This window comes from Gossypium hirsutum, chromosome A13 (genome assembly GCF_007990345.1).
Source record: "Gossypium hirsutum isolate 1008001.06 chromosome A13, Gossypium_hirsutum_v2.1, whole genome shotgun sequence".
Taxonomy (NCBI): Eukaryota; Viridiplantae; Streptophyta; class Magnoliopsida; order Malvales; family Malvaceae; genus Gossypium; species Gossypium hirsutum.
Genome location: NC_053436.1, coordinates 43,033,740 through 43,061,406, shown reverse-complemented (window position 1 = coordinate 43,061,406; position 27,667 = coordinate 43,033,740). Strand labels below are relative to the sequence as shown.

The 27,667-nt window shown below is 36.3% G+C and overlaps 1 protein-coding gene and 1 pseudogene across 1 annotated transcript; one reads left to right on the top strand and one right to left on the bottom strand.

The window, feature by feature from the left end:
• Window positions 1-7,998: 7,998 nt before the first annotated feature.
• LOC107894592 (uncharacterized) lies at window positions 7,999-10,067 on the bottom strand. Its single transcript, XM_016819850.1, has 2 exons — window positions 9,849-10,067; window positions 7,999-8,370 (listed from the first exon to the last, which is right to left on the bottom strand). The coding sequence occupies exons 1-2, from the start codon at window positions 10,065-10,067 to the stop codon at window positions 7,999-8,001; spliced, it is 591 nt and encodes a 196-aa protein (XP_016675339.1).
• A 748-nt stretch (window positions 10,068-10,815) lies between these two features.
• Window positions 10,816-11,110, top strand: LOC107894593 (auxin-responsive protein SAUR21-like; annotated as a pseudogene).
• Window positions 11,111-27,667: the final 16,557 nt, after the last annotated feature.

Genomic DNA, 27,667 nt, shown 5'->3' with positions numbered 1-27,667 from the left:
CTGGCTTGTCAACTTTTCTCCAATAGCAACTGGTGTGCTGGTTGCTTTACAATTCAACATGGAGAACCTATTCAGAATCTTCAAGGCAAAGGCCTTGTTGAGTTTGTGATACTTCAATACCAAGAAAATAGGTCATTTCTCCTAAATTTGACATCTCAAACATGCTCTCCATTTTGCCTTTAAAGTCTGTCAGCATAGCATTGTTTCCTTCAGTCACCAGCAAGTTATCCACATACAATAAGACTATGAGTTGTGTTTCATCACCTTCCTTCTTCACATAAAGTGTTGGCTCATTGATGCTTTTCTCGAACCCCAGGCTTACTAGGTAGGTATCAATTCTATCATACTAGGCCCTTGGTGCCTATTTTCAGCCATACAAGGCTTTTCTGAGCTTGAATACTTTGTCTTCTTCACCAGTAACATTAAAACCTTTTGTGTGACAACCCTAAAGTGACCCTAGTCAGAAAGCGGTTTCGGGACCGCTAAATCGAGTCACCAAATTATTTGAATATGATAATTATTGTCTAAAATATGTGAATATGAATGTGTGAAAGTTTTAAGCTTCGATTTAGTTAATTGCTTGTGAATTTAGTTAATAGGACTTATGTGTGACACTTGTGAAATGTGATAGGTTAATCTATAAGGACCTATTAAAGCATGTAGTGAAAACAATGGTTTTGCATTTCAAATACTCCTTTTTTATACATAGTGGCCGGCCATGATGGTGCATATATTAGAATATGTAGTGAATCTTCATGAAATGGTCATTATTTTATGTAAAAGAAAGGAAATAAATAAAAGAAATACTAAGGATAATAAAGAAAGAAAAGAATGAAAGTGTGATGAAAACAAGAGAAGAAATCGGTTCTTCTTGGCCGAAATGAAAAGAGGAAGAAGGGAATGAAGCATTCGGTCATCTAAGGTCAATATTAAGGTAAGAAGTTTTGGTTAATTTTTGAAATATTAGTTAAATCCTAGTAAATTTCTAAGTTCCTTATTGGACCCATGTTAAATTTTTGATATTTGGTGAATGAATATGGGTTTCGGTCATGGTAGATAACATGGAATGTAGTTGTTGTTCTTGTTAATTTGGATGAATTTTTGGTGGATAGGTGTTTGAATCAAACAAATGATCATGTGTGTACACTAGGTGCTAGTTGAGAAGAATCGGTCACTATATTGGAGGCCATTGCCGAATATGAACTTAGTTATTGTGAGTGATGAATGTGTTTTGAGTTGATGGAATAAAAGAATGCTTAAAGATGTGTTACAACAAATTATATGTTAAGCTAAGGTTGTTAAATTATCAATCTTTCTTCCTAGCCGAATATGTGTTTATAAAGTTGAGTTGTTAAATAGATTTTGAAGTTAGCCCATGCATTTATTTTTGAATTTAAGAAGAATGATACATTCGACTATGCTTTGATGTGCTTGGATTGTTGTTCATTGAGTAAATGATTGAGGAATGGTTAGAAGAATTTGAATGCTAAACTAGTTGATTTGTTTATAATGTCCGAGTATGACCATTTATAGAGATGTGACTGAATTGTTGTTATGTGAATAAATATTTGTTTGATGATATATATATGTATTCGGCAATGGGATAAAATGTGTATTAAGGCAAGTTCATGGTGATTATGCTTGTGATGTTGGGTTAATATTCGGCAATATGATTAAATTCATGTATAAGGAAGCATGATAAATTAAGTGGCTCTTTGCTTGTGAATGTGAATTAGATATAAATTAAATAAGCATGAGATCGAGTCATGGCATGAATTATTAAATATGATACATATTGAAATCTATTGTTTTAGATATAGATTAAATGATATGTGATTGCCAAATGCGATTGTTAAGTGAATAATATTAGTTAAGTACTTAAGCAAATCTATTGTTTTACTTAAGCTTAAGAGCAAAGAGGATCAAAGTCGGATAGGGGAAAAGAGAAAGTAAACGAATAGCCGTGGATATCTAGTCGTCGACCACTTCCGAGGTAAGTTTTAAGTGATTAAACGTTGAGTAAATTCAATCATAATAGGACATAATGAGTTGATTTAATAAGATATGATGTGGCCATGATATGTTTTAAACTCAAATGGTGAGTTCATAAGTGTTTGGACTTGGAAATTTAAGAGCAAATTGTAATATTTTGCTTAGGACAGCAGCAGTAACATGATTTTAGAAAATCACCATAAATTGATGGTGTGGAATTATAGGCTGAATAAAATATGTAATCAAATCTTAATTAGTCTAGTTTCTTATAAAAGAGGCCGTGTGAGAAAAAAAATTTTCTATAAAGAGATATTTAAAGTTGAGTGAGACGGTGTCAGAATGACTCCGAAATCCCCTGTTCGGTTTTTAGAAAATCATTATAATTTGTACAAAAATTTTTATAAGATAAAATTTATATTCTTAGACTCCTTAATGAGTCTAGTTTCAAATGAAATCAAATAAAACACATTTTGAATTCTGTACAATGAGAAATTTGATTCGTAGTGAAGAGTGGTTAGATTAGTCAAATAGTGAAACAGGGGAAACTTTAAGAAAAATCTGGTATTGATTGGCCAAACCTAAAATTCTGAAAATTTTATGGATGGAAGATATATGAGTCTATATTCAGGGAAAATTAATGGAAATTGATTTTGAGTTTTGTAGCTCTAGTTATAAATAATTTAGTGACTATTGCTCAGGAAAATAGCTTGTAGTGAATATGTGAATTTGTTGTAAACATTGATGAAACTATTTGAGTTGCTTATAAGATATTGCTGAAATTGATGTATAAGATATGTATATGTGGTAAAGCCGAATGGCTAATGTGAAATATGTATGAGATATGTATATGTGGTAAAGCGCCGAATGGCTAATGTGAAATATGTATGAGATATGTATATGTGGTAAAGCCGAATGGCTAATGTGAAATATGTATGAATATGCATATGTGGTAAAGCCGAATGGTCAATGTGAAATATATATATGAGATATGTATATGTGGTAAAGCCGAATGGCTAGTGTGAAATATGTATGAGATATGTATATGTGGTAAAGCCGAATGGCTAGTGTGAAACATGTAGGCGATGTGCGTATATTGTGGCCGAACGACCAAATGTGAAAGGTGTGTATTATTAGATATTTGATGAGGCAAATGAATTACAAATATGACAGTCGATGTGAATGTTGTAACTTGTGATTAAATGTACATGAAACTTGGAAATATATTCCGGGTAAGACCCGATGACTACGTGTGGAGATTATGTCCGGGTAAGACCCGATGACTACGTGTGGAGATTTTGTCTGGGTAAGACCCGATAACTTCGTGTGGAGATTTCGTCTGAGCTAAAGGTCTCGCCGATAATCCGAGTAGAGGTTAAAGCTATAAGACTTCATAATAAGAATTGCTTATAAATATATTCAATGCGAAAGGTTAAACAGGTATGTACTCCAAGTTTATATGTGAGCTTGATTTGAACTAAATCATAAGGTAGTTATGTGATGCATATGAGAGCAATCTATGAGACTATTCCTATGATTATGTGACATCGGATCAATGTGAGAGGTTATGTGAAATTATACAATATATCTATGTCACATGAGCTCACTTTTATGTGAAAGTTTATCTGCCTATTGTATATGATGAGAGGTGCATATTCGGTAAAGGGATGGTATGCCCGAAGGAAGAGTGAAATAAAAATACGAACAACTATGTTATAATTTGATTGTTATCTGTTGACACTGCTTAAAACTTACTAAGCATTGTAATGCTTACTCCGTTTACTTTGTTTTCTCTGTTTTATAGATCTCATTTCGAAGCTACAGGCTCGGGGATCGTCAGCAACTAGTCACACTCTCACTATCCACTGCTTGTTACTGTTATGTTTAGAATTATTTTATGGCATGTATAGAATAGACCAGTGGTCGAAGAATATTTTGGTTAATGTATATAAGCCATGCGAAAATGACATCTTTTGAATGTGTACTTATAGAAGTTTAAATTGTATCCCTGACTGTCTTTAGTACTTATTTAAAGAAATGTTCAAAAAAAATTTTACTGTTCTAATATGAGTTTCAAGTCCGGTAATGCCCCTTTACCTATTCCGGCGACGGATACGGGATTGGAGTGTTACATTTTGGCTGTTCAACAAATATCTCCCCTTTAAGAAAGAAATTGAGGAAATTAGATTTTACATCAAGTTGACGTATTTTCTATTGCTTTTGAGCAGCCAATGCAACCAGCAATCTGATAGTGTCAAGTCTAGCTACTGGTGCAAACCATACTTCTGACTGAATCCCTTCACTACTAACCTTGCTTTCAGCTTGTTTAAAGTTCCATCAGCATTGTGTTTGGCTCGAAACAGCCATTTTACTCTTATGACCTTCCTATTAGCTGGCCTTGTAACTAACTCCCAGGTCTAGTTATTGTCAATCATGCTCATTTCATCAAGCATGGCTTTCCTTCATCCTTATTGAGCTTGAGATTCTTTAAAAAAACTTGGTTCTACAATAGCCACATCTACTCTTTCATATATTTTAGTTAGTGGTCTGGTTCCCCTAACTGGTTCATGGTCTATGTCCATTTCAGGATCATTTTGATCAGCTTCTATCTACTCTATTACTAAGTCTTCAACAATACTTTCAGGTTCACTTTTGTCCTAATTCCAGCTTGATCTTTCATCAAACATAACATCCCTGCTCATAGAGACTTTGTAGGTTGTGGGATCCAAAATCCTATGGCCCTTTTTGACATTGCTGTAGCCCACTAATATGCCAGGCTGAACTTTCTTTGCCAGTTTGTCCCTTTTGACTGCAGGAATGAACCCAAACCAGGCCTCAAATGGTGTTTTTTTGAAGCAAAGCCTTGGTAGGTAGCCTATTTTGAAGATAGACTACAGTGTTTACTACCTCAGCCCAAAAAGTCTTAGGCAAATATTTCTCAAACATCAAGCATCTAGCTATATCCATCAAAGTTTGATTCTTCCTCTTACTAACACCATTTTGTTGAGGTGTGTAGACGTTTGTGAGCTGGTGTTTAATGCCTGTTTCATCACAAACGCTTTGAAACATTGTTGAAGTGTACTCTGTGCCGTTGTCTGACCTCAGTGTCTTGAGCTTGTAACCTGATTCTATTTCTGCTGCAGCCTTGAATTTCCAAACCACTAAAGCCACTTCTGACTTGAGCTTTAAAAAGTAAACCTAGTAGAACCTTGAGTGATCATCAATGAAAAGAATGAAGTACCTGCTACCATTCAAAGACTATGTCTGCATAGGGCCACACACATCAGTGTGGACTAACTGTAACTTTTCAGAGGCTCTTCAGGCCTTGTTCAAAAGAAATGGCAATCTGGCTTACTTTCCGAGCTGACACACTTTACAAACATCCTCCTTTTTAACTGATTTTGTGAAATTTTCAACTAAGTCCCTTTTGGTCAACTGAATTGGTGACTTGTAGTTGACATAGCCTAACCTTTTGTGCCACAGCTTAGATTCACCTAAAGCAGTTGTGTAGGTACAAACTGAGTTCTTGCTCTAATCAACAACAAAGCTTCTATCAGTCATAGTTACTAACATGAGCTTGGATCCACTTGGATCACTAATCAGGCACTCTTTGTCTTTAAAAACTATAGAGCAACCCTTTTCAAGCAACTGAGTTATACTGAGCAGATTTCTATCTATTTCAGGTACTAGCAGGACATTAGAAACAAGTTTGGTATCTATAAGAGTGTCAATCAACACATCTCTCTTGCCTTCTACTTTAATGTAATGTCCATTGCCCACTTTTACTCTTGTGTTGAAGGATCTATCAATATTTTTGAAAATAGTATCATCAAGTGCCTTGTGATTTGTGCAACCATTGTCAACCAGCCACCCTTTTGTGGTTTATCTTCTGGTGGCTAAGTAGGAGACAACAAAGACTTGTTTTTCTTGATCACAACCTTCTTCTGCCATTTGAGCTTAAGGCCTAGGCTATTGAGGCTGATTTTGCTTCTACTTGCCTTTGTTTTTGCAAACTTTATCAACATGGCCCATCTATTTGCAAATTTTGCACTACACATCAAGTCTTTGCTTATAGATGGCTAAGCCTTCTATAATGTGAGTAAGATGGATATATTCTTTTTTCTCCATCTCTTTTAGGCTTGTCTATCCAATTCTTCTTCCCTTTCTAGCCAGAGGAGCACGAGGTCGGTCTGCTCTTGGCTTGAAAGGTGCCTTCTTGATGCTCTTTCTGTCTGCTAGCTCTTTTTTGTTCCTGAGCATAAAGGGCATTGATTGGCTCAGTCAAAGAGATGCTTGATAGATCTCTTGAGTCTTCCAAGGAAGAGATTTTGGCTTCATATCTTTCAGGTAAGGTTGAAATAACCTTTTCCACTATTCTTGCTTCACTGAACTAGTCCCCAAGCAATCTAATACTATTCATAACATACATGATCCTGTCTGAGTATTGCTTAACTGTCTTTGATTCCTTCATCTCTAAATTTTCAAAGTCCCTGGTCAAATTCAAGAGTTGTTGCTATCTTGTTCTTTTAGTTCCTTGAAACTCCTCCTTAAGCTTGTCCCAAGCCTATTTTGGAGACTCACAAGCCATAATCCTTGTGAAAATCAAGTCTGACACACTATTTTGAATGTAGGACATTTGCCTTGTATCTTTTAGCTCTATCATCAAAGTGCTGTCTGATATGAGCTACCGTGGGATTAGCTCTCAAGGGTGGTGGTTCAACATCAGCATTGACAACCTCTCACAAGTCAAATACCTGCATGTAGGTCTTCATTTTCACTACCCAGATGAGGTAGCCTTCATTATTGAACATTGGTGGTGGAGCTAGAGAGAAACTAGATTAAGACATTGTTTTTGAGGACTGAAAAGAGAAAGGTCCACTAAGAAATCAGCTCTGATACCAATTGTAGGAACTAAGAAAACAGAACGGGAAATTTTGATAGAAACTTAAGCATGAAGCATCGATATCTTGTTGAACAAATAAGAAAATCAACTAGAGTTTAGTGAACAAAAATGCTTAAGTAAATACCAATTGAAGAATAATTTTTTGAAAGATTTCTTTGTATTTTAATGAAGGCACAATGCCATTACATATACCAAAACTGGTGAAAATAAGAAAATGTTAGCTAAACACATACCTAACTCCACTAAGTAGCTTAGTAACTTGATAAACATTGCTTGTACACTTGGTAAAGCTGATTTATCAATCTATCAGCACCTAATTACATCAATTATATCAACAATTTAGTTTATATCTAAGTAACAAAACATTAACTTGAAAGTAACAAAATAGTAGCATAAGCTTTAGTTACAACTTGTATGGCTCGGACAGCTTGGTTTGCTTCTTGGTCTACACGGAAGCCAATTTCAACACTTTTTTTTTCTTTTCTCGTGTTTTAAGTTAGCTTTTCAGCAACCACGAAAACAAAGAATTTTGAAATATATAAACCAAATCCTCAACTAGTTATAGGCAAACATGTAAAATGATATACTAGATTATATATACACACTCTGAATATAGAATTGTATATATTTTGTCCTGGATTTCACAACTAAAAACAGAATGCAATAACATGCCAATTTCAGTATAATTGCAATTTTGGCATTGAAACCATACACTAAACCGAGGATAATTGATATTTTATTTGAAGAATGCCATAAAGTACTTTCTCATATTGTATGTCCAATATAACATGCCAATCATAGTACTTAATCAGGAGTTAATGATCATAGGTTAAGTGATAATCGATGGCAGAATGTAAAACAAAAGGCTTCAGAACTGGAAATTAGATTTTGGCTGAAATTATCCACATAATATCAGAAACAAGATTCATGAAAAGAAAGTTTCATTGAAAAATTTATATATTGGTTACAAAAATCAATTTCGTTGACAAGGGCATGGGATTGAAAAAAACAATCCACCTTACAGACTTGCTTCCTAAAACTAAAATTTGGGAGGTTTTAGCTGAGCTAAAGATCAATTAATCTCTGCTTGGTTAGCCAATTTCTTCTCATGAGCTTTGCAGATTGCAAGTGAGATCAATGAAAGCTTCTTCGCTACAAGGGATTGTCAATGCACCCTTGGGGTTATTGAAACCAAATTCTTCTTCAGCTTGACTCAACAAATTCTGGAATGAAGGATGCTTCAATAATGATATAGGAACAACGAATCGCTTCTTTTCATCAACTTCTCCAACATAAATAGCAAAGTGGCCTTTGGGCACCATTGTTGTCTCCAAAGATGAAAGGCTCCGTTTCAGACTAGGCTTAGCATTAACAATTCTCGCAAGCAGAAACCCATGGCTTTTTTGTAAGATGGTTAGGACAAGGAAATGTGAGTAACTTAGAGAACCTCCTAGGAAAGGCTTTGGCGCTGGGTGAAGCTATCCATCAGAATCTGTATTTATTAAGAGCAAATGGTGTAGGGTCAGCAATCTCAGGCTAATTGAGTGGTGAAGAGTGAATGGTTTAGAGACATGTATTGGGAGGAATCACATTGCCTTGCATCCCAACAAATCATAATATTTCGACAAGTTTGGTACCTTAGAGCTCAGCATTTAATGAAACCAACAAAAGTGGCCCATTTGAAATACTAATATCATTGAATCAAGGCTAGATGATGATGACTTCACTTAATAAACAATTAACATATGGATGAAATGCAATGAAGTGCAGACCAGAAAAATATCAAAATGATAATTTCCACTAGCAACTATCAGTCGATAAGTAAGGTCCTACATGTTTGCTTGAACACATAAACAAACAAGTTAGCAGTCCATGTGACTTTGTATGGTGCATTCAACGAGGAAGACCTAAAGAACTTGGTCAGTTGAGCCTTGATTTTTAAAGGATGATTGATTAAACTAAAGCACGAACCAACCTTGTAATTTTATGGTTATTGCTAATCCTCCAGAATCACAAGAGATCCATGGATTAGGCAAAGAAATCTTCAAGTATCATTAGGATAAGAGGGCTTTATAGTCTAAATAATTGTCAACTCTCAAGTAGTTGCAATCTCTGCTCTGTTTATTTTCATCATTGCCAGACACAAGAACGAGGAAGCCAATGCTGCTTGAAACATCATGGAGGAGTGATGATAAGAACTGTGGCCTAATCCAAAGGAGTGAATGATTTAAGCGCAACATTAAGCCCCTAAACATGTGATATTGCTCCCAGAATGATCAAATCCAGCAACTTATAAAAATATAAGAGAACTTAAAAACATATATGTGTGTGTGCTAAATGACTGAAAAGTATAAAAAAGAAAGTAAATCACTTCAAGATACAAGTAACTAACGATTTATTTATTCCTTTCTTTGAATTTACTTGAACAAAAAACAAGTTTACACAATTTTCAGGGATTAAAATCCGGAATTAAAGTTTAATTAAATGATTTAGTAGTCACATTTTCTTGTCACTTTAATTTTCTCACCTCACACTGAATTAAAGGACTTGGTCCCCTGCTAAAGGACGGCCTGAATCTGCAGACTCTGTAAATTATGGACAGATTTGATTTTTTAGAATCCTACTGATAATACGCAAAAGAAAAGTGGTAGCAGGAAGTAATTTTAGACCAAGATAGATCATGTACGGTAGAATTAAAGATCAAACAAGAACAAGGGAGCGTCGGAAATTCAGAAAAGAAACAAAATCTTCAAATACATTACATACCGTCATATTGATAGAAAAGTTACAGTAACCACCATCTCTAATTTTCCACTTAGGGAGACGCATATCTGCTCCCCAAGGGAAGAAGGATGGGAAAAAGTGTCTACATGGTATTGCTGATGTTTTCTTTGCAAAATTGTATAGGGTGAGATTAGTGTTAATTCTTTGACAATCAATTCAAGCGAGAGTTAACTTGAAGAAACATTTCTTCATTGCAGGGAATTGTGAGACCCCTAGTAGGATGACTATATCCGAACTCTTCTTCTGATAAGCCTAGCAACTCCTGAAACTGTGGTTGATTCAAGAATGAGACTGGTATCACAAACCGCTTCTGGTTTTCTCCAACATAAACTGCAAAGTATCCTTTGGGAACTTTATTAACACTAACAATACGATGGAGGCGGATAGCCATAGTTCTCTTTGTTTTTGATGGATTTGTGCCTCTAGAAAGGAGGAAGTTTAGTAATTGAGAATGTGAAGATAAATGTTATCATTACCTGTATATATAGATGTAACGGTTACGAGGGAAATGTTGGTCTATCGAGTGGGGTATGTTGAATGAGTGAGGAAGGGACAATTGCTGGAGTGAGTCTGATCAGTAATGGGGAATGGAGAATCACATGGTGTTGTTTTCCAACTCATTTATCAACAATTCCATGGGAAAGATGGTAATGAAAAGTTTGGCTAGTCCTTCCAGTAAGACAAACCGACCCAGACCTTCGTGATCTGTGTTAGGCATGCTTGAGACATATAAGACCTCAAAAGGACTGAAACCACAGATATATCTACCAAGTTCTAAATCATGTCATCAACAAAAGAAACTTTTCTTACCCCAAATCTCCTTGATTTCAGTTTGGGTCCATTAATGGCTGGCCAAAAATGCATTCTAACAGATGTATAGTCTCAATATCAACCTATTTCTTGATGATCTGTTGGAAGACAAAACCATGTGATCTTGAGCTTCTTATGTCTTCTAACCAAACCCCACCAGAATGCATTATAACCACTCAATCTGCACTTCATTAGTTTGCTAAATACATTCTTCCATCTATATAAACAAGTGCATTATCCACACCACAGCCAAGGCATTCTCACATCCTCCTCTACAAACAAATCTTACCATTCATTTTCTAGAGTCTTCTCTGATCTTCTTCACAGTAATGGCTATCCACGTGACGAAACTTATGCATGCTAAGCAGATTCTTCGTCACTCTAAACTGTTTGCAAATCAAGCAGCTTCAGCCTCAACCCATGTTCCCAAAGGATACTTTGCAGTGTATGTTGGGGAGCCAAAAGAAGAGGTTCGTAGTTCCGATTTCATTCTTGAATCAGCCTTCGTTTCAGAAGTTGTTAAGTATAGCAGAGGAAGAATTCGGATTCAGTCATCCAATGGGTGGTCTCACAATTCCTTGCAGAGAAGAGATATTCGTTGATCTCACTTCAAGCTTGCTTTAGTTTCCTAGTGCTAAAAATAATTAATTAATCAGCTGAAACAATTTTTGACCATTGATGTCCATCCTTCTATTCATTTGGTAGAAAGAGATGATCAAATGTAATATACTCTTCTAAGAAATTATTTTAATACAAATTTCAGCTACTCCATTCTCAAATTTTGCTCCTGTTAAATCAATTGTGCAGTTCATATTGCTCCTTTTCAGGAGTACTGTCAATCATTGGATTGAAAAACGACATAACTTTTCTCTAAATCCGTGTCTGATGAAGCTGTAACAAAGGGTTAAAGGTAGCTTACCTGAAACATTTGTTTCTTTTCCCTATTTTGTTATCACTGATCTAATGATATAAGCACTCTGAACGAGTTAATTATAACTCATTATAATGAGAAGACATTGATACACTTATGAAACCCTTTATAATGTTCACCGTGGACATATTATCTCGACCTTGCTTAGAATTGTAAAAGCTAAAATCATATAAGGCTTAATATTCAATAATCATTGTCTCGGTCCTCTTCTTTATCACATATAATAATTGATCCTATCCTTAAATCATTTTGTCTAAACTATACAGTATGGATAAATATGAAAGCAGAAGGCACAAATCTCTTCGGGTTTCTATTTGAATCTTCTTTTTTCGTTTACCATTCTTGCTTAAAGTTTCGATTTATTGAAAATGTGTAGGTTAATTTTGTTTAGTATAATGAGTCAATTTTGAGGAACTGTCCTTGAAGATATTGCAGGTAAAATATGATCCATCCCATGCAAGGCTTGTTGCAATGCTGTCCACATGATGAGACTTTGCCCCTACCATGTTGATTGCTGACACAATGGCAACTGACGAAGTTAAAGTCTGAGGAAATGACCTTTCAAAACAGAGTTGGCTGCCAATCTTTTTTTCCTTTTGTTTGTCTGCAAATCAATTTGATCACTGATCTTCAAGCGTCAATTTGGTGGTTCTAGATTGGCCTAGTTGTGACGAGAGCTACTAGTACAAGCTACCAAGGGGTACTTCACGTGTACTTCACAAGGCTTTGTCCTGCAAGTTGATGCCTCGAACAATATTAAATGCCAACTGATATTAGCATTTCGGATCTTTTTAATCAAGTCCAAAGCATATTCTATCCAAGTTCAACGAGCTTCTCATATGTTTAAAATCTTGAGCGCCCAACAGTCCTTTTCCAATCTTTAGCCTGTTCTCTATTGGCCATTTTTTTCCCATTTTAAGTTGTTGCCAGGCCAGACTAATTATCGATCACATGTAAAGTCATTATCATCTGGCCATGGTTGAATGATAAGTAGTGTTTGAAATGGGCCATGATTGTCGGTTTCATTGAATGGTGACCTATTATAGATTGCAACAGAATACAGTAAGGTACCTACTTTGTCAAAATGTTATTATTTGTTGGGACTCAAGGCCACGAGATTCCTCAAAACATATGTCTCTAAGTCACTCTTTCTTCAGTGTTCACCATTCAATTTGACTGTGACTGCTTACCAATGACCATAAAGAGTTTGCTCTCTATAAATACAAATGCTAATGGATAGCCAGCCACTCCGTGCCAATTGCCAAAGCCATTCCTAGGCAGTTAAGTACTTGTAAAAGAAAAAATCACAAATCACAAAAGTAACGGGTTTGCACTTGCAGAGAATTGTTAATGCTAAGAAGAGTCCGTTTTTCAATCCAATGATTGACAGTACTCTTGAAAAGGAGCAACATGAACTGCACAATTGATTTAACGGGAGCAAAATTTGAGAATGGAATAGCTGTAATTTGTATTAAAATAATTTCTCAGAAGAGTATTGTGAAAAAATAAAATAAAATAAAATAAAAAATACATATTTTTACGTGAAAACCCTTTGAGGAAAAAATCACGGGCAGAGGAGAAGAAAATTTACTATGTCGAATTCGAATTAATTATAAGAGGAATAGACTATGTCTGTTTATAGGCTTGTAAAGCCATATTCTAATAGGAGTGTAGTAAGATTGAAACACCTTATTCTAATCATTATAAAATAGATGGAGTTTAATAAGGTTTAAAAAACCTTATTCTAAAATAAAATAAAAGAAGTGTAGTTCTATATGGATTTTACTTTTATTTTATTTTACCATTGTATTTTATTTAAAGAAGGATTCGGGTCACATAATTCTAACAATCTCCACCTTGACACGAATTCTCAATGAACAAGTTCTTCATCGCGAACTCTCAACGAACAAGTTCTCCACCTCTTCCATAAAACCCCTTAAGGGTTTAACTTCAACAATAAACACCAACCAAGTCTAAGCAATGCTCAAACTTGGTTATAAGAAGTGACTTAGTCATCATATCTGCAGGATTTTCGTGAGTACTAATTTTGCTCACAACAATATCACCACGAGCAATAATATCACGAACTAAATGATACCGAACATCAATGTGTTTTGTTCTCTCATGAAACATATGATGTTTTGTAAGAAAGATTGCACTTTGACTATTACAAAATACTGTACTGATTTGAAGGTCTTCATTGAGTTCACTAAAGAGTCCCTTCAACAAAATAGCTTATTTACAAGCCTCAGTAATCGCCATGTACTCAACTTCAGTGGTAGACAAAGCAACTGTAGTTTGCAAAGTGGCTTTCCAACTGATTGCACAACCTCTGATTGTAAAGACATAACCTTTGAGAGATCTTGTTCTATCAAGGTCTCTAGTAAAATCATCATCAACATACCCAATGACTCCATCTCTAATTCTTTCAAACTATAAGAAAAACATCAGTAGTATCTCATAAGTATCTTAAAATCCACTGAACTGCTTTTCAGTGTTCTTTACCGAGATTCGCCATGTATCTGCTAACTGCACTATCTGCATATGATAAATCTGGACGTGAACAAACCATAGCATACATGAGAGATCCCACTGCATTAGAGTGTGGAACATGTGACATGTACTCAATCTCATCATCTAATTGTGGAGACAAAGCTGATGAAAGTTTGAAATGAGCTGCTAAAGGAGTACTAACAGGCTTAGCACTCTACATATTGAACCTGCAAAGAACATTCTCAATGTACCCCTTCTGACTTAGTACAATTTACTTACTTTCTATCTCTAAGAATCTTCATACCAAGTATCTTCTTTGCTGGTCCCAAATCTTTCATCTCAAATTCTTCACTTAGTTGGGCTCTGACCTTTCTTATCTCTCCTTTATATTTTGCTGCTATCAACATGTCATCAACATAAAGAAGTAGATACAAAAAAGAACCATCATTGTTTTTCTTAAAGTAAACACAATTGTCAAAACTACTTCTTTTGAAATAATGAGAAGTCATAAAGGAATCAAACCTCTTGTACCACTGTCTTGGTGATTGTTTCAAGCCGTAAAGGGACTTTTTTAGCAATCAAACATTGTCCTCTTGTTCTGAGACTGTAAAACCCCCTGATTGTTGCATGTAAATATCTTCCTCAAGTTCTCCATGTAAAAATGCAGTTTTTACATCTAACTACTTAAGCTCCAAATCATTCATGGCCACAATACCAAACAAAGCTCGAATCGAACTATGCTTCACAACTGGGGAGAACACATCTGTGAAGTCCACTCTGGAATTTGACTGTAACCCTTTGCAACAAGCCTTACTTTATATCTGGGTTCTTCAACTCCTAGAGTCCCTTTTTTCTTTTTTTAAATACCCATTTACAACGAACAATCTTTTTACCTTTAGGAAGTTTCACAAGATCCTATGTTATGTTTTTATGGAGTGATTCAATCTCCTCTTGTATAGCAAACATCCACTTTTCTGAGTCTTCACAGCTAACTACCTTAGAATAATTAGATGGCTCGTAATTCGCATTTATATCTTCAGCCACATTTAAAGTATAAGCAACTAGATCAGCCTCAGCATACTTTTTTGGAAGTTTAATTTCTCTTCTAGTTCTGTTTCTGGCGATAGAGTATTGCGGTGAAGAAGCAACTTTATTCTCAATTTTTATATTGGCTTGAGGAGTCGACTCTGTATTAATCTGATGCTCCACCTGCTTTTGATTTTCTTTATTGGAAGAGTCTTTAAGAGATAAGTTAGGTAGCATAATAGTTTCATTAAAAACAACATCTCTGCTAATCACAAATTTTCTATTTTCAGGACACCATAACTTATACCCTTTTACACTAGCTTTATAACCAAGAAAAACACATTTAATGGATCTCGATTCCAATTTTCCATTATCAACATGAGCATATGCAGGACACCTAAAGATCTTTAAATCAGAATAATTAGCAGGATTACCAGACCATACCTCTTATGGAGTCTTTTCTCAATGGCAATGGATGGAGATCGATTGATCAAAAAATATGCAGTAGAGGCTGCTTCTTCCCAAAAGGACTTTGTAAGTTGGCATTTGACAACATACATCAAACCTTCTCCATGATCGTTCTATTCATTCTTTTTGCAACACCATTTTGCTGTGGAGTATGACGAACTGTCAAGTGTCTCACGATCCCTTCTGACTTGCACAATCTATTAAACTCATTAGAACAGAACTCTAAGCCATTGTTTGTGCGGAGGTATTTTATTTGTTTTCCCGTCTGTTTTTCAATCATAATTTTCCAAGACTTAAATGCGGAAAACACATCACTTTTCTGTTTCAGGAAGAACGCCTAAACTTTTCTGGAAAAATCACTAATAAAAGTTAGCATATAATTAGCTCTACCTCTCGAAGGCACTCTGGATGGCCCCCACAGATCAGAATGAATATGCTCCAATGTTCCCTTCGTGTTATGGATTCCTTTAGTGAATCAAAGTCTATTTTGCTTCCCCAAGACACAGTGCTCACAAAAATTCAGTTTGAAAATTCCTTACCCATCAAGAAGTCCTCTTTTGCTCAATTTTGCCATGTCATTCTCACTCATATGCCTTAGGCGCATATGCCAAAGTTTAGTAATATCATCATCTGACAAGGAAGAGGAAGCAATAGTTGCATCACCAGTAACAGTAGAACCCTGCAAAACAAATAACTTAGCAGTCTTTCTCTGCCTTTTCATTGCGACAAGCGAACATTTGGAAATCTTTAAAACCCCACTTTCAGCTGTGCAGCTATACCCTTTTGAATCAAGAGTACTTAATGAAATTAAATTTCTCTTCAATTCTAAAACATTTCGTACGTCACTAAGTGTTCTGACAACTCCATCAAACATCTTAACTTTAATTGTTCCAACACTTGTGATTTTACACGAAGCATTATTTCCCATCAAAACAACACCTTCAGACACTATTTCGTAAGTTGTAAACCAATCCCGATTAGGACTCATATGGAAGGTGCAGCCTGAATGAAGTATCCACTCATCACTTACTTTAGAATCATTGATAGAAGTGACTAGAAGTTCACTATCGCTGTAGTCTTCTACAATATCAGCTTCACCAGAATTTTCTGGTTGTTTTCTCTTTTGATTCGCAACCTCCATTTTAATCTTGTTCTGTAGCTTATAACACTCAGATTTAATGTGCCCTTTCTTATTGCAGAAGTTACAAGTTTTACCTCTATTTGAAAATTTTGATCTACCCTTAGATTTATCGCGAGGATTCTGTTCTTGTGTGCTTCCACGATCATCATCAAAATTCCGATCTTGTCTCTCACGAACAATGAGACCCTCTCCTTGAGAGTCGGGTTTAACCAAAAAATGCTTCATCTTATCATACGATGTCAAAGAATCATAAACCTCATCAACTGTGAGAAACTCGCGGCTACATAAAATCGTTTCTCTAAAGGTTGAATAAGACGGGGGTAATGAACAAAGTAGAATCAACCCTAGATCTTCCTTATCATACTGAACCTCCATGGCCTCCAAGTTTGAGATAATTTTTTTTTAAACATTGTTAAGTGTTCGTGTACAGACACACCTTCCTCTAAACGATGAGCATAAAGACGTTGCTTCATATGCAACTTGCTTGCTAGAGTTTTCGACATAAATATTTGTTTTAGCCTTTTCCATAATGCAGCGGCGGTCTTCTCTTTCTCACATCCTACAAAATTTTGTTGGACAAATGTAGATATAATTATGTTAATACCTTTCGATTCTTACGCTTCTTCTCTTTATCTGTTAATGTCGAATGCATCTTATCTATCCCTAGCAGGGCATCCTCCAGATCCATTTGTGCAAGCACTGCTTGCATCTTAATGTATCACAACGCAAATCTGGTGTTGCGATCCAACAGCGAAATTTCATACTTCAAAGACACCATTATCATGATCGAGATGAACAACCCAGAAGCTCTGATACCAATTTGTGAAAAAATAAAATAAAATAAAATAAAGAACACATATTTTTAATGGAAACCATTTTAGGAAAAAATCACGGGCAGATGAGAAGAAAATTCACTATGTCGAATTCAAATTAATTACAAGAGGAATAGACTATGTCTATTTATAGGCTTATAAAGCCATATTCTAATAGGAGTGTAGTAAGATTGAAACACCTTATTCTAGTCAATATAAAATAGATGGAGTTTAATAAGGTTTAAAAAACCTTATTCTAAAATAAAATAAAAGATGTGTAGTTCTATATGAATTTTACTTTTATTTTATTTTATCATTGTATTTTATTTAAATAAAGATTCGGGTTATTTAATTCTAATAAGTATATTACATTTGATCATCCCTTTCTACCAAATAAATAGAAGGATGGACATCAATGGTCAAAAATTGTTTCAACTGATAAATTAATTATTTTTAGCACTAGGAAACTAAAGCAAGCTTGAAGTGAGATCAATGAATATCTCTTCTCTCCAAGGAATTGTGAGACTGCCCATTGGATGACTGAATCTGAATTCTTCCTCTGCTATACTTAACAACTTCTGAAACGAAGGCAGTCTTCAATGAAGAAGGCTACCACATTTGGGTAGTGAAAATGAAGACCTACCTGCAAGCATTCGATTTGTAGGAGGTTGTCAACTCAGATGTTGAACTAGCACCTTTTAAAGCCAATCCAACAGTGGCTCAAATCAGACAACATGCAAATGAAAGAACTAAAAGGCACAAAGTCATGTCTTGCATCCAAAATAGTGTGTCTGATGTGATTTTCACAAGAATCATGGCTTGTGAGTCACCAAAGCAGGCTTGGGTTAAACTGAAGGAGGAGTATTTTGGAACAATTTATCCGAAGGAAGTATGAAGCTCAGTCAAAAACTTGAGCAACAACATAATAAATTTAGATAAAGAATGATAAAAGCTTGAAATTCAAGTTTGGAGGGTTTTTAAGCAAACGAACAAAATCTGGTTTGAACTATGAATGAAAAAATTGAGAGTATTTTTCTTGAATGATTTCTATTGAAACTCATTAATTAAAAAGATAGAATAATGCCAATACATATACCAGTCATAAGCTGGTCAACTTTGACAGGTTTCATTTACTATTTTTAGGCTTCATTGCAACTTGCACAACTTGCACATTACAACTTGCAAATCATAACTTGCACAATTAGGTAAGCACATCTATCAATCTTATCAGCACCCAATTACATTAAATATATTACCTACTTAGTTCTAATTAAACTAAGTTACAAAATATTACTTGAAGTAACAAAATGAAACCGAAATTGAACAGTAGTATCAACTCCAGTAGCTGCATGTACTTCATTCGGAAGTACTACAGCATCTTGATCTTCATACTTCATCCACATAACTTGGACTATATAGAATGCTCCTTGGTTGTTCATGTGCTACATGCATGCCAACTTCAACATGTTCCCAAAGGATACTTTGTAGTGTATGTTGGGGAGAGCCAAAAGAAGAGGTTTGTAGTTCCAATTTCATTCTTGAATCAACAATATGAATTACACAATTGATTTAACAGGAGTAAAATTTGAGAATGGAATAGCTATAATTTGTATTAAAATAATTTTTCAAAAGAGTATATTACATTTGATCATCTATTTCTACCAAATGAATAGAAGGATGGACATCAATGGTCAAAAATTGTTTCAGTTGATTAATTAATTATTTTTAGTACTAGGAAACTAAAGCAAGCTTCAAGTGAGATCAACGAATATCTCTTCTCTGTAAGGAATTTTGGGACCACCCATTGGATGACTGAATCCGAATTCTTCCTCTACTATACTTAACAACTTCTGAAACGAAGGTTGATTCAAGCATGAAATTGGAAATATGAATCTTTTCTTTTGGCTCTCCCCAAAATACACTGAAAAGTATTCTGTGGGAATATGGGTTGAGGTTGAGGCTGATTGATTTGCAAACAGTTTAGAGTGATGAAGAATCTGCTTAGCATGTATAAATTTTGTCACATGGATAGCCATTACTGTGAAGGAGATTAGAGAAAACTCTAGAAAATGAATGGTGAGATTTTTTGTAGAGGAGGACGTGAGAATGCCTTGGCTGTGGTGTGGATAATGCACTTGTTTATATAGATGGAAGAATGTATTTAGGAAACTAATGAAGTGCAGATTGAGTGGTTATAATACATTCTGGTGGGGTTTGGTTAGAAGACATAAGAAGCTCAAGATCACATGGTTTTGTCTTCCAACAGATCATCAAGAAATAGGTTGATATTGAGACTATACATCTGTTAGAATGCATTATTGGCCAGCCATTCATGGACCCAAACTGAAATCAAGGAGTTTTGGGATAAGAAAAGTTTCTTTTATTGATGACATGATTTAGAACTTGGTAGATATATATGTGGTTTTAGTCCTCTTGAGGTCTTGTTAGAGAATGGCTCTCCATACAGCACATGTACCAGCAAGCAGATAGAGCAGCTCATGCCAAGCAAGAAGCTGTCGAGCCAAGTGTTGCAGCTATTTTTTATTTTTTGTTTATTTTGTAACTTTAGTTAATGTAATGTGTTCTAGTTCATTTTGAACTTATTTTAGTTTGTATTTGATGTAACTTGATGGTAAAAAGCTGATTACTAGCTTTGCTTAAGTGTGCAAGTTAATTTCACCTGGTTCCGATGTATTAAGTGGAGTTAGGTAATGTTTAAGTGATGTATTTGTTGATTTTGACCAGCCATTGTCTGGTATAAATAATGGCAATATGCCAATGTTCAATTTCAATGAAAATTATTATTTTTCATTCATATTTTCCATTATTTTCATTGGTCTCGATTCTGTTCTTGTTCTTAAGCAACATTTTTGCTCATGTTTCTTCACCAAGCCACGAGGCTTGCTGCACAATTCAAAGCTAAAGCATAGCTCAGCCTTGTTCAAAACACCAATAATTGGTATCTAGAGCCTTGTCTTAGTGGACCTGTTGCATTTGAATCATAACTCGAATGGCTTCTTCAAGTTTTTTTCCAGCAGCTCCACCAATCTTCAATGGAGAAGGCTTTCATATATGAGTGGTTAAGATGAGGACTTACCTACAGGCCTTTTATCTGTAGGAAGTTGTAAACACCGATGCTGAGCTAGCACCACTTAGGGCTAATCCCATAGTGGCTCAAATCAGACAACATGCTGATGAGAAGACCAAGAGGCACAAAGCCATGTCTTGTATTTCAGAACTGTGTGTCAAATTTCATATTCACAAGAATTATGGCTTGTGAGACACCAAAGCAAGCCTGGGACACGCTCAAAGAGGAGTTCCAAGGCATAGAGAGGACAAGGCAGCAACAGTTGTTGAATCTAAGAAGAGATTTTGAAAACTTGAAGATGAAGGTGGAAGAAACAGTGAAACAGTATTCAGATAGAATTATGGCTGTGGTGAACAACATAAGGTTGCTAGGAGAACAGTTCAGTGAAGCAAGGATCGTGGAGAAGGTGCTCTCAATATTTCCTGAAAGATATGAGGTAAAAATCTCATCCCTTAAGGATTCGAGAAACTTAGCAAGCATCTCATTAACTGAGCTTATTAATGCCCTCTATGCTTAGGAGCAAAGTAGAGCTAGTAGGATGGAGGAGCACCAAGAAGGTGCTTTTCAAGCCAAGGCCAAAGCTGCCTCGAGCACCATTCCTACAAAGGCAAAAAGAATTGGAAAAATAGGCCTAAGCCTGATGCTGCAAGAAGAGGGGACCAACTTTGCAAGCACTGTAAAAGGCCTGGTCATCTAGAAGAAAGATGCTGGTTTAGACCAGATGCACAATGTCAACATTGTAAGAAGATGGGGCATGTTGAAAGGGTTTACAAAAAAAAAATGCAGACCTAGGCAGAACCAAGCACAACAGAAAAATGTTGAAGCTCAAGTAGCTGAAGACAGTAGTGACCATGAGGAACAGGTCTTTGTTGTGTCATGCTCAGCTGGTCAGAAGAAGAGCTCAAAAGGATGGCTATTGGACAGTGGTTGCACTAACCACATGTCACCGGATGCAACCATTTTCAAAACCTTGGACAGAAGCTACAAAACCAAAGTGAAAGTTGGTAATGGGCAATTTATCAAGGCTGAAGGAAAATGGGATGTGTTGATATGCACTCCCACAGGTGATAAGGTCATCTCAAACGTGCTGTTGGTGCCTGAAATTGACAGGAACATTCTCAGCATTACTCAGTTGCTTGAGAAAGGCTATTCAGTTATGTTCAAGGGCAATGAGTGCCAAATTGCTGACCCAAATGGATCAAGCTTCATTTCAGTCACTGTGACTGATAAATGCTTTAAATTCAATTGGCCAAGTGACTCACACTCAGCCTGTATTGCCTCTACTGAAGATTCCAAGCTTTGTTACCAAAGGCTTGGTCATGCCAACTTTAGATCAATGGCTCAAATGGTCAGTGAAGATTTGGTTGAAAACTTCACCAACTCTATTAAGAAAGATAAGGTTTGTGAGGTTTCTCAACTTGAAAAACAGGTTAGACTGCTATTTCCTACCAACAAGGCCTGGAGAGCCTCATAGAGATTGCAGCTGGTGCACACTGATGTGTGTGGCCCCACAAAGACTGAGTCAATTAATGGTAACATATACTTCATTCTTTTTATTGATGACTGTACTAGATATTGTTGGATTTTCTTCTTGAAATTTAAGTCTGAGGTAGCTCAAGTGTTCTTAAAGTTTAAAGCTACAGCTGAAATAGAAACAAGATGCAAACTCAAGACCATCAGGTCAGACAATGGAGTTAAGTATTCCTCAGCTCAGTTTCAAGCTCTTTACAATGATGCAGGCATCAAACACCAGCTGACTAATGTTTATACCCCTCAGTATAATGGAGTTAGTGAAAGAAAAAATAGGAGTTTGATGGATATGGCCAGATGTCTTTTGTTTGAGAAGAATTTGCCTAAAACCATGTGGGTCGAAGTAGTTAACACTGCTGTTTACATTCAGAATAGGTTACCAACCAAGGCGTTGAACACCAAGACTCTATTCAAAGCTTGGTTTGGGTTTAAACCATCATTGGCTCATTTGAAGGTCTTTGGTTGCCTATGTTACAGCCATATATCAACTGTGAAGAGGGACAAACTGTCCAAAAATGCTCTACCTAGTATTTTGGTAGGCTACAGCATGGTCAAGAAAGGCTATAGAATCCTAGATCCTTCAACAAACAAAATCCAAGTGAGCAAATGTGTGGTCTTTGATGAAAAAGCATGCTCGAATTGGGAAAGAAATGAGCCAGAGGCTATTTCTAAAGAGCTGATAGCTGATCAGGTTGAACCTGATCAAATTGGTCCTAAAATGAACGTTGATGATATGCCAATCAGGGGGACAAGACCCTTGGCTGAGATTTATGAAAGAGCCAAGTTGCCATAGTGGAACCAAGCAGTTTTGAAGAAGCTGAAGCTCATGAAGGGTGGAAGCAAGCCATGGTTGATGAAACCAAGATGATTCAGAAGAATCAAACATGGGAGCTGGCAGAAAGGCCTGCCAACAGAAAGACCATTAGTGTGAAATGGGTCTATTGAGCCAAACAAAATGCTGATGGTAGTTTAAACAAGCTGAAAGCTAGGCTTGTTGTCAAAGGGTTTAGTCAAAGGTATGGCCTGGAATACATGGAGACTTTTCTACCAGCAGCCAGACTTGACATAATCAGATTACTGGTTGCTTTGGCTGCTAAAAAACAGTGGATAATTTATCAGCTAGATATTAAATCTACATTTCTCAATGGCATACTTGAAGAGGAAATCTATATTGAGAAGCCTCAGGGTTTTGTTGTGTCTGGCAAAGAACACATGGTATACAGGCTTAAAAAGGCCTTGTATGGCCTGAAACAGGTTCCTAGAGCCTGGTATGCTAGAATTGATAGCTACTTGGTTAGCTTGGGATTCGAGAGAAGCATCAGTGAGTCAATACTGTATGCCAAGAAGGAACAAGTTAAAGCATAGCTTATTGTGTCCCTTTATGTAGATGATCTCTTGGTGACAAGAGGAGACCAGGTTATGTTGACTGATTTTAAAGCCAAAATGAAGGACATATTTGAGATGTCTGATTTGGGGCAGATAACATATTTCCTAGGAATGGAAGTGCTACAAACACAATGTGGAATCTTCTTGAGACAAAAGACATTTGTTGGAAAGGTCTTAAGCAAGTTCTCTATGGAGAATTGCAAGCCAACAAGCACACCTATGGCTGTTGGAATGAAGTTGTCAAGCCAAAAGGATCATGAACAGGTCAGGGAATATGCCTATAGGAGTCTAGTTGGTTGTTTACTATACTTGACAGCAACTAGACCAAATATCATGTTTGCTGTAAGTATGCTATCAAGGTTTATGCATTGCTGCAACAAGCAACAAAAAGAGTGCTCAGGTACATTAAAGGTACCTTGAGCTGTGGAATACAGTTTGAAAAAACTGAAAACTTGAAGCTGATATGCTATACTGAAAGTGACTGGGCTAGTTCAAAAGATGATATGAAAAGCACTTCTGGTTATGCATTTACACTTGGCTTAGCTATATTCTGTTGGAGTTCAAGGAAGCAATCGATAGTGGCTTAGTCAACAGTATAAGCTGAGCATGTTGCAACTGCAAGTGCTGTTAATCAAGCCATTTGGCTAAGGAAAATCTTAGCTGATTTGAACCTACATCAAAGGGAAGCAACAGAGATTTATTGTGATAACAAATCTGCTATTGCAATTGCAAAGAACCCTATTTTCCATGGAAGAATGAAGCATTTTAGCATCAAGCTACATGTGGTAAGGGAAATGGAGCATTCTCGAGAGGCGGAGCTGATTCATTACAATTCTGAAGAACAAATTGCTGACATCTTCACAAAGGCCCTTAATATGTCAAGTTTCATTAAACTAAGGAAGCGGTTAGGAGTTAGCAGCATGGAGGCCAAGGAGGAGTGTTAGAGAATGGCCCTCCATGCAGCACATGCACCAGCAAGCAGATCGAGTAGCTCATGCCAAGCAAGAAGCTGTGAAGCCAAGTGTTGCAGCTATTTTTTGTTTTTTTTATTTTATTTTGTAACTTTAGTTAATGTAATGTGTTCTAGTTCATTTTGAACTTAGTTTAGTTTGTATTTGATGTAACTTGATGGTAAAAAGCTGATTACCAGCTTTGCTTAGTGTGCAAGTTAATTTCACCTAGTTCAAATGTGTTAAGTGGAGTTAGGTAATATTTAGGTGATGTATTTATTGATTTTGACCAGCCATTGTCTGGTATATGTAATGGAAATATGCCAATGTTCAATTTCAATGAAAATTATTATTTTTCATTCATATTCTCCATTGTTTTCATTGCTACCGATTCTGTTCTTGTTCTTAAGCAACATTTCTGCTCTTGTTTCTTCACCAAGCCACGAGGTTGCTGCAAAAATTAAAGCTGAAGCATAGCTCAGCCTTGTTCAAAACACCAACAGGTCTTATATGTCTCAAGCATGCCTAACACAGATCACGAAGGTCTGGGTCGGTTTGTCTTACTAGAAGGGCTAGCCAAACTTTTCATTACCATCTTTGCCATGGTATTATTGATAAATGAGTTGGAAAACAACACCATGTGATTCTCCATTCCCCATTACTGATCAGACTCACTACAGCAATTGTCCCTTCCTGTTGGAACAATGGCAGCAACTTAAACATGAATCAAAACAAAAACAAAAGCCAAGAAGGAACCAAAGCAAAACAAAAGAAGAAAAAGTTTGAAACTTGAAAGAATGTAACTGGATAATCATTTTCATTGAATGAAATCAAAATATATGTGAAGGTTACATGAAATTAGACAGTTACCTAACAATGTAATTGCTCCCACTAATACACAACTAATACAAGTTAAATTTCAAACTAAAGCTAGCTGATACATCAACCATTACATCAAGTACAAATCAAAAACTAATCCTACTAACTTTGATTACAAGTTACAAGCTAACTAAGCAAGTTACATTTGAACAAAATGAAACACAATGGACCAAACAAGCTACTGCACTCGGTTCTGCTCCATTGCTGGTCTGCTTGTTGAGCTGCTGGTCATATGTTGCATTACAGGCCAATGCTCAACACTCCTCCTTGGACTGTATGCAACATACATCAATCTTGCTTCTTAAGTCCTCGAACCTTGTTGAACCAAGTGGCTTAGTCAAAATATCTGCCAATTGGTCTTGTGAGCTGTAATGAATAAGGCTGACTTCACCTGATTGCTCAGCCTCTCGAACACAATAAAACTTAATCTTAAAATGTTTGGTCTTGCCATGAAAGACTGGATTTTTAGCTATAACATTTGCTAATTGGTTATCAACTTTGATTTCAGTTGCTTCCATTTTTTCTTCATTCAAATCAAATAACAACTTCCTAAGCCAAATGGCATGGTTCACTGCTGTAGCAGCTGCAATGTACTCTGCTTCAGGTGTAGATTGAGCAACAGTTTGTTGCTTCTTTGAACTCCAGCAAAATACCCTTGAGCCAAGTGTGAATAAGTAACTAGAGGTGCTCTTCATGTCATCAACATAGCTAGCCCAATCATTATCAGAAAAACCAATCAGTTTATATTCCTCTTCCTTCCTGAACATGACTCCATAGTTCAAGGTCCCTTTGATATATCTGAGGATCCTTTTTGCTGCCTTAAAATGAACCACATTACAGTAATGCATGAATCTCGACAAGAGACTAACACCAGACATAACATCAATCCTAGTTGCTATTAAGTAAAGCAAACACCCTACTAGGCTTCGATATTCCTTCTCATCAACCTTGTCTTGATTCCCATTTTTAGTCAGTTTCTCCCTTTGTGCCACTGGTATATTGACAGATTTACAGTTAGCCATGTAAAATTTATTGAGAATCTTCAGTGCAAAGGCATGTTGGCTGATAAAAATGCCTTGATCAGATTGATTTACTTCTATTCCAAGGAAGTATGGCATGACTCCCAAGTCCATCAGCTCAAAAACTTCCAGCATTTGTTCTTTGAATTCACTGATCAGTTTTTCTTTGCTTCCAATCACAGGTAGATCATCTACATAGAATGACACAATCAATAAAGTCTCACCTTCTGATTTTTTTACATAGAGTGTAGCTCCACTAACACTCTTTTCAAATCTGAGCCTAGACAGGTAGGTGTCAATCCTGTCATACCAGGCTCTTGGTGCCTGCTTCAGGCCATATAAGGCCTTCTTCAGCCTATAAACCTTGTCCTCTTGTCCTTGGACTTTAAAGCCTTCTGGTTGCTCAATGAAAATCTCCTTCCTCAGAAAGCCATTAAGAAATGCTGACTTAACATCCAACTGGTGAACTTTCCAATGTTTCTGTGTAGCTAAAGCAAACAATAGCTTGATTGTATCAAGTCTTGCTACTGGTACAAAAGTTTTCATAAAATCGATACCATATTGCTGACTGTAGCCCTTCGCTACAAGTCTTGCTTTGTGTTTGTTTAGAGAGCCATCAACATTATATTTGGTTCTAAAAACCCATTTGACACCAATTACCTTCTGGTGATCTGGTCTGTTCACTAGTTCCCAGGTCTTATTCTTATGAATCATCTCCAGCTCAGCTTTCATGGCTTTCTTCCAATATTTGTCCTTGACAGCTTCTTCATAGTCTGATGGTTCAACTAATGCAGTATTGCATCTTTGGTAAATATTTGCAGTGGTCCTGGTGCCTCTTACAGGAGTATCATCAAAGTCTTCATTGCTCAGCTCGTTTTCAGTTGGTTTTAAGTTGTTGTTGGACTGATCTTCCTCAATTAGCTTAGCATCAGCACCATTCCAGCTCCAAATTTTATCTTTATCAAACTTTACATCTCTGCTTACCAAAATTCTTTTTGTTGAATGGTCATACACCCTGTACCTCTTTTTTGTACTGCTATAGCCAACAAATATTCCAAGGACAGCCCTTTCTTCAAGTTTGCTCCTCTTTTCAACAGGAATGTGTACCTAAAAGACACATACAAACACCTTGAGGTGAGAAATTGTTGGCTTGAGTCCATGCCGGGCTTCAAAGAAGGTCTTATCCTTAACAGCATGAGTTGGTAGCTTGTTAAGGAGATATACTGAAGTTTTGACTGCTTCAGCCCAAAAATTGCTTGGTAGCTTGCTCTAGAACAGCAGACATCTGGCCATGTTCAGCACTGTTCTATTCTTTCTTTCATATACTCTATTTTGTTGAGGAGTATAGACATTTGTGAGTTGATGATGAATACCAGATTCCTCACACAACTTCTGAAATCTTTCAGACAAATACTCACTGCCATTGTCAGTTCTCAAGGCTTTGATCTTGCAACCTGA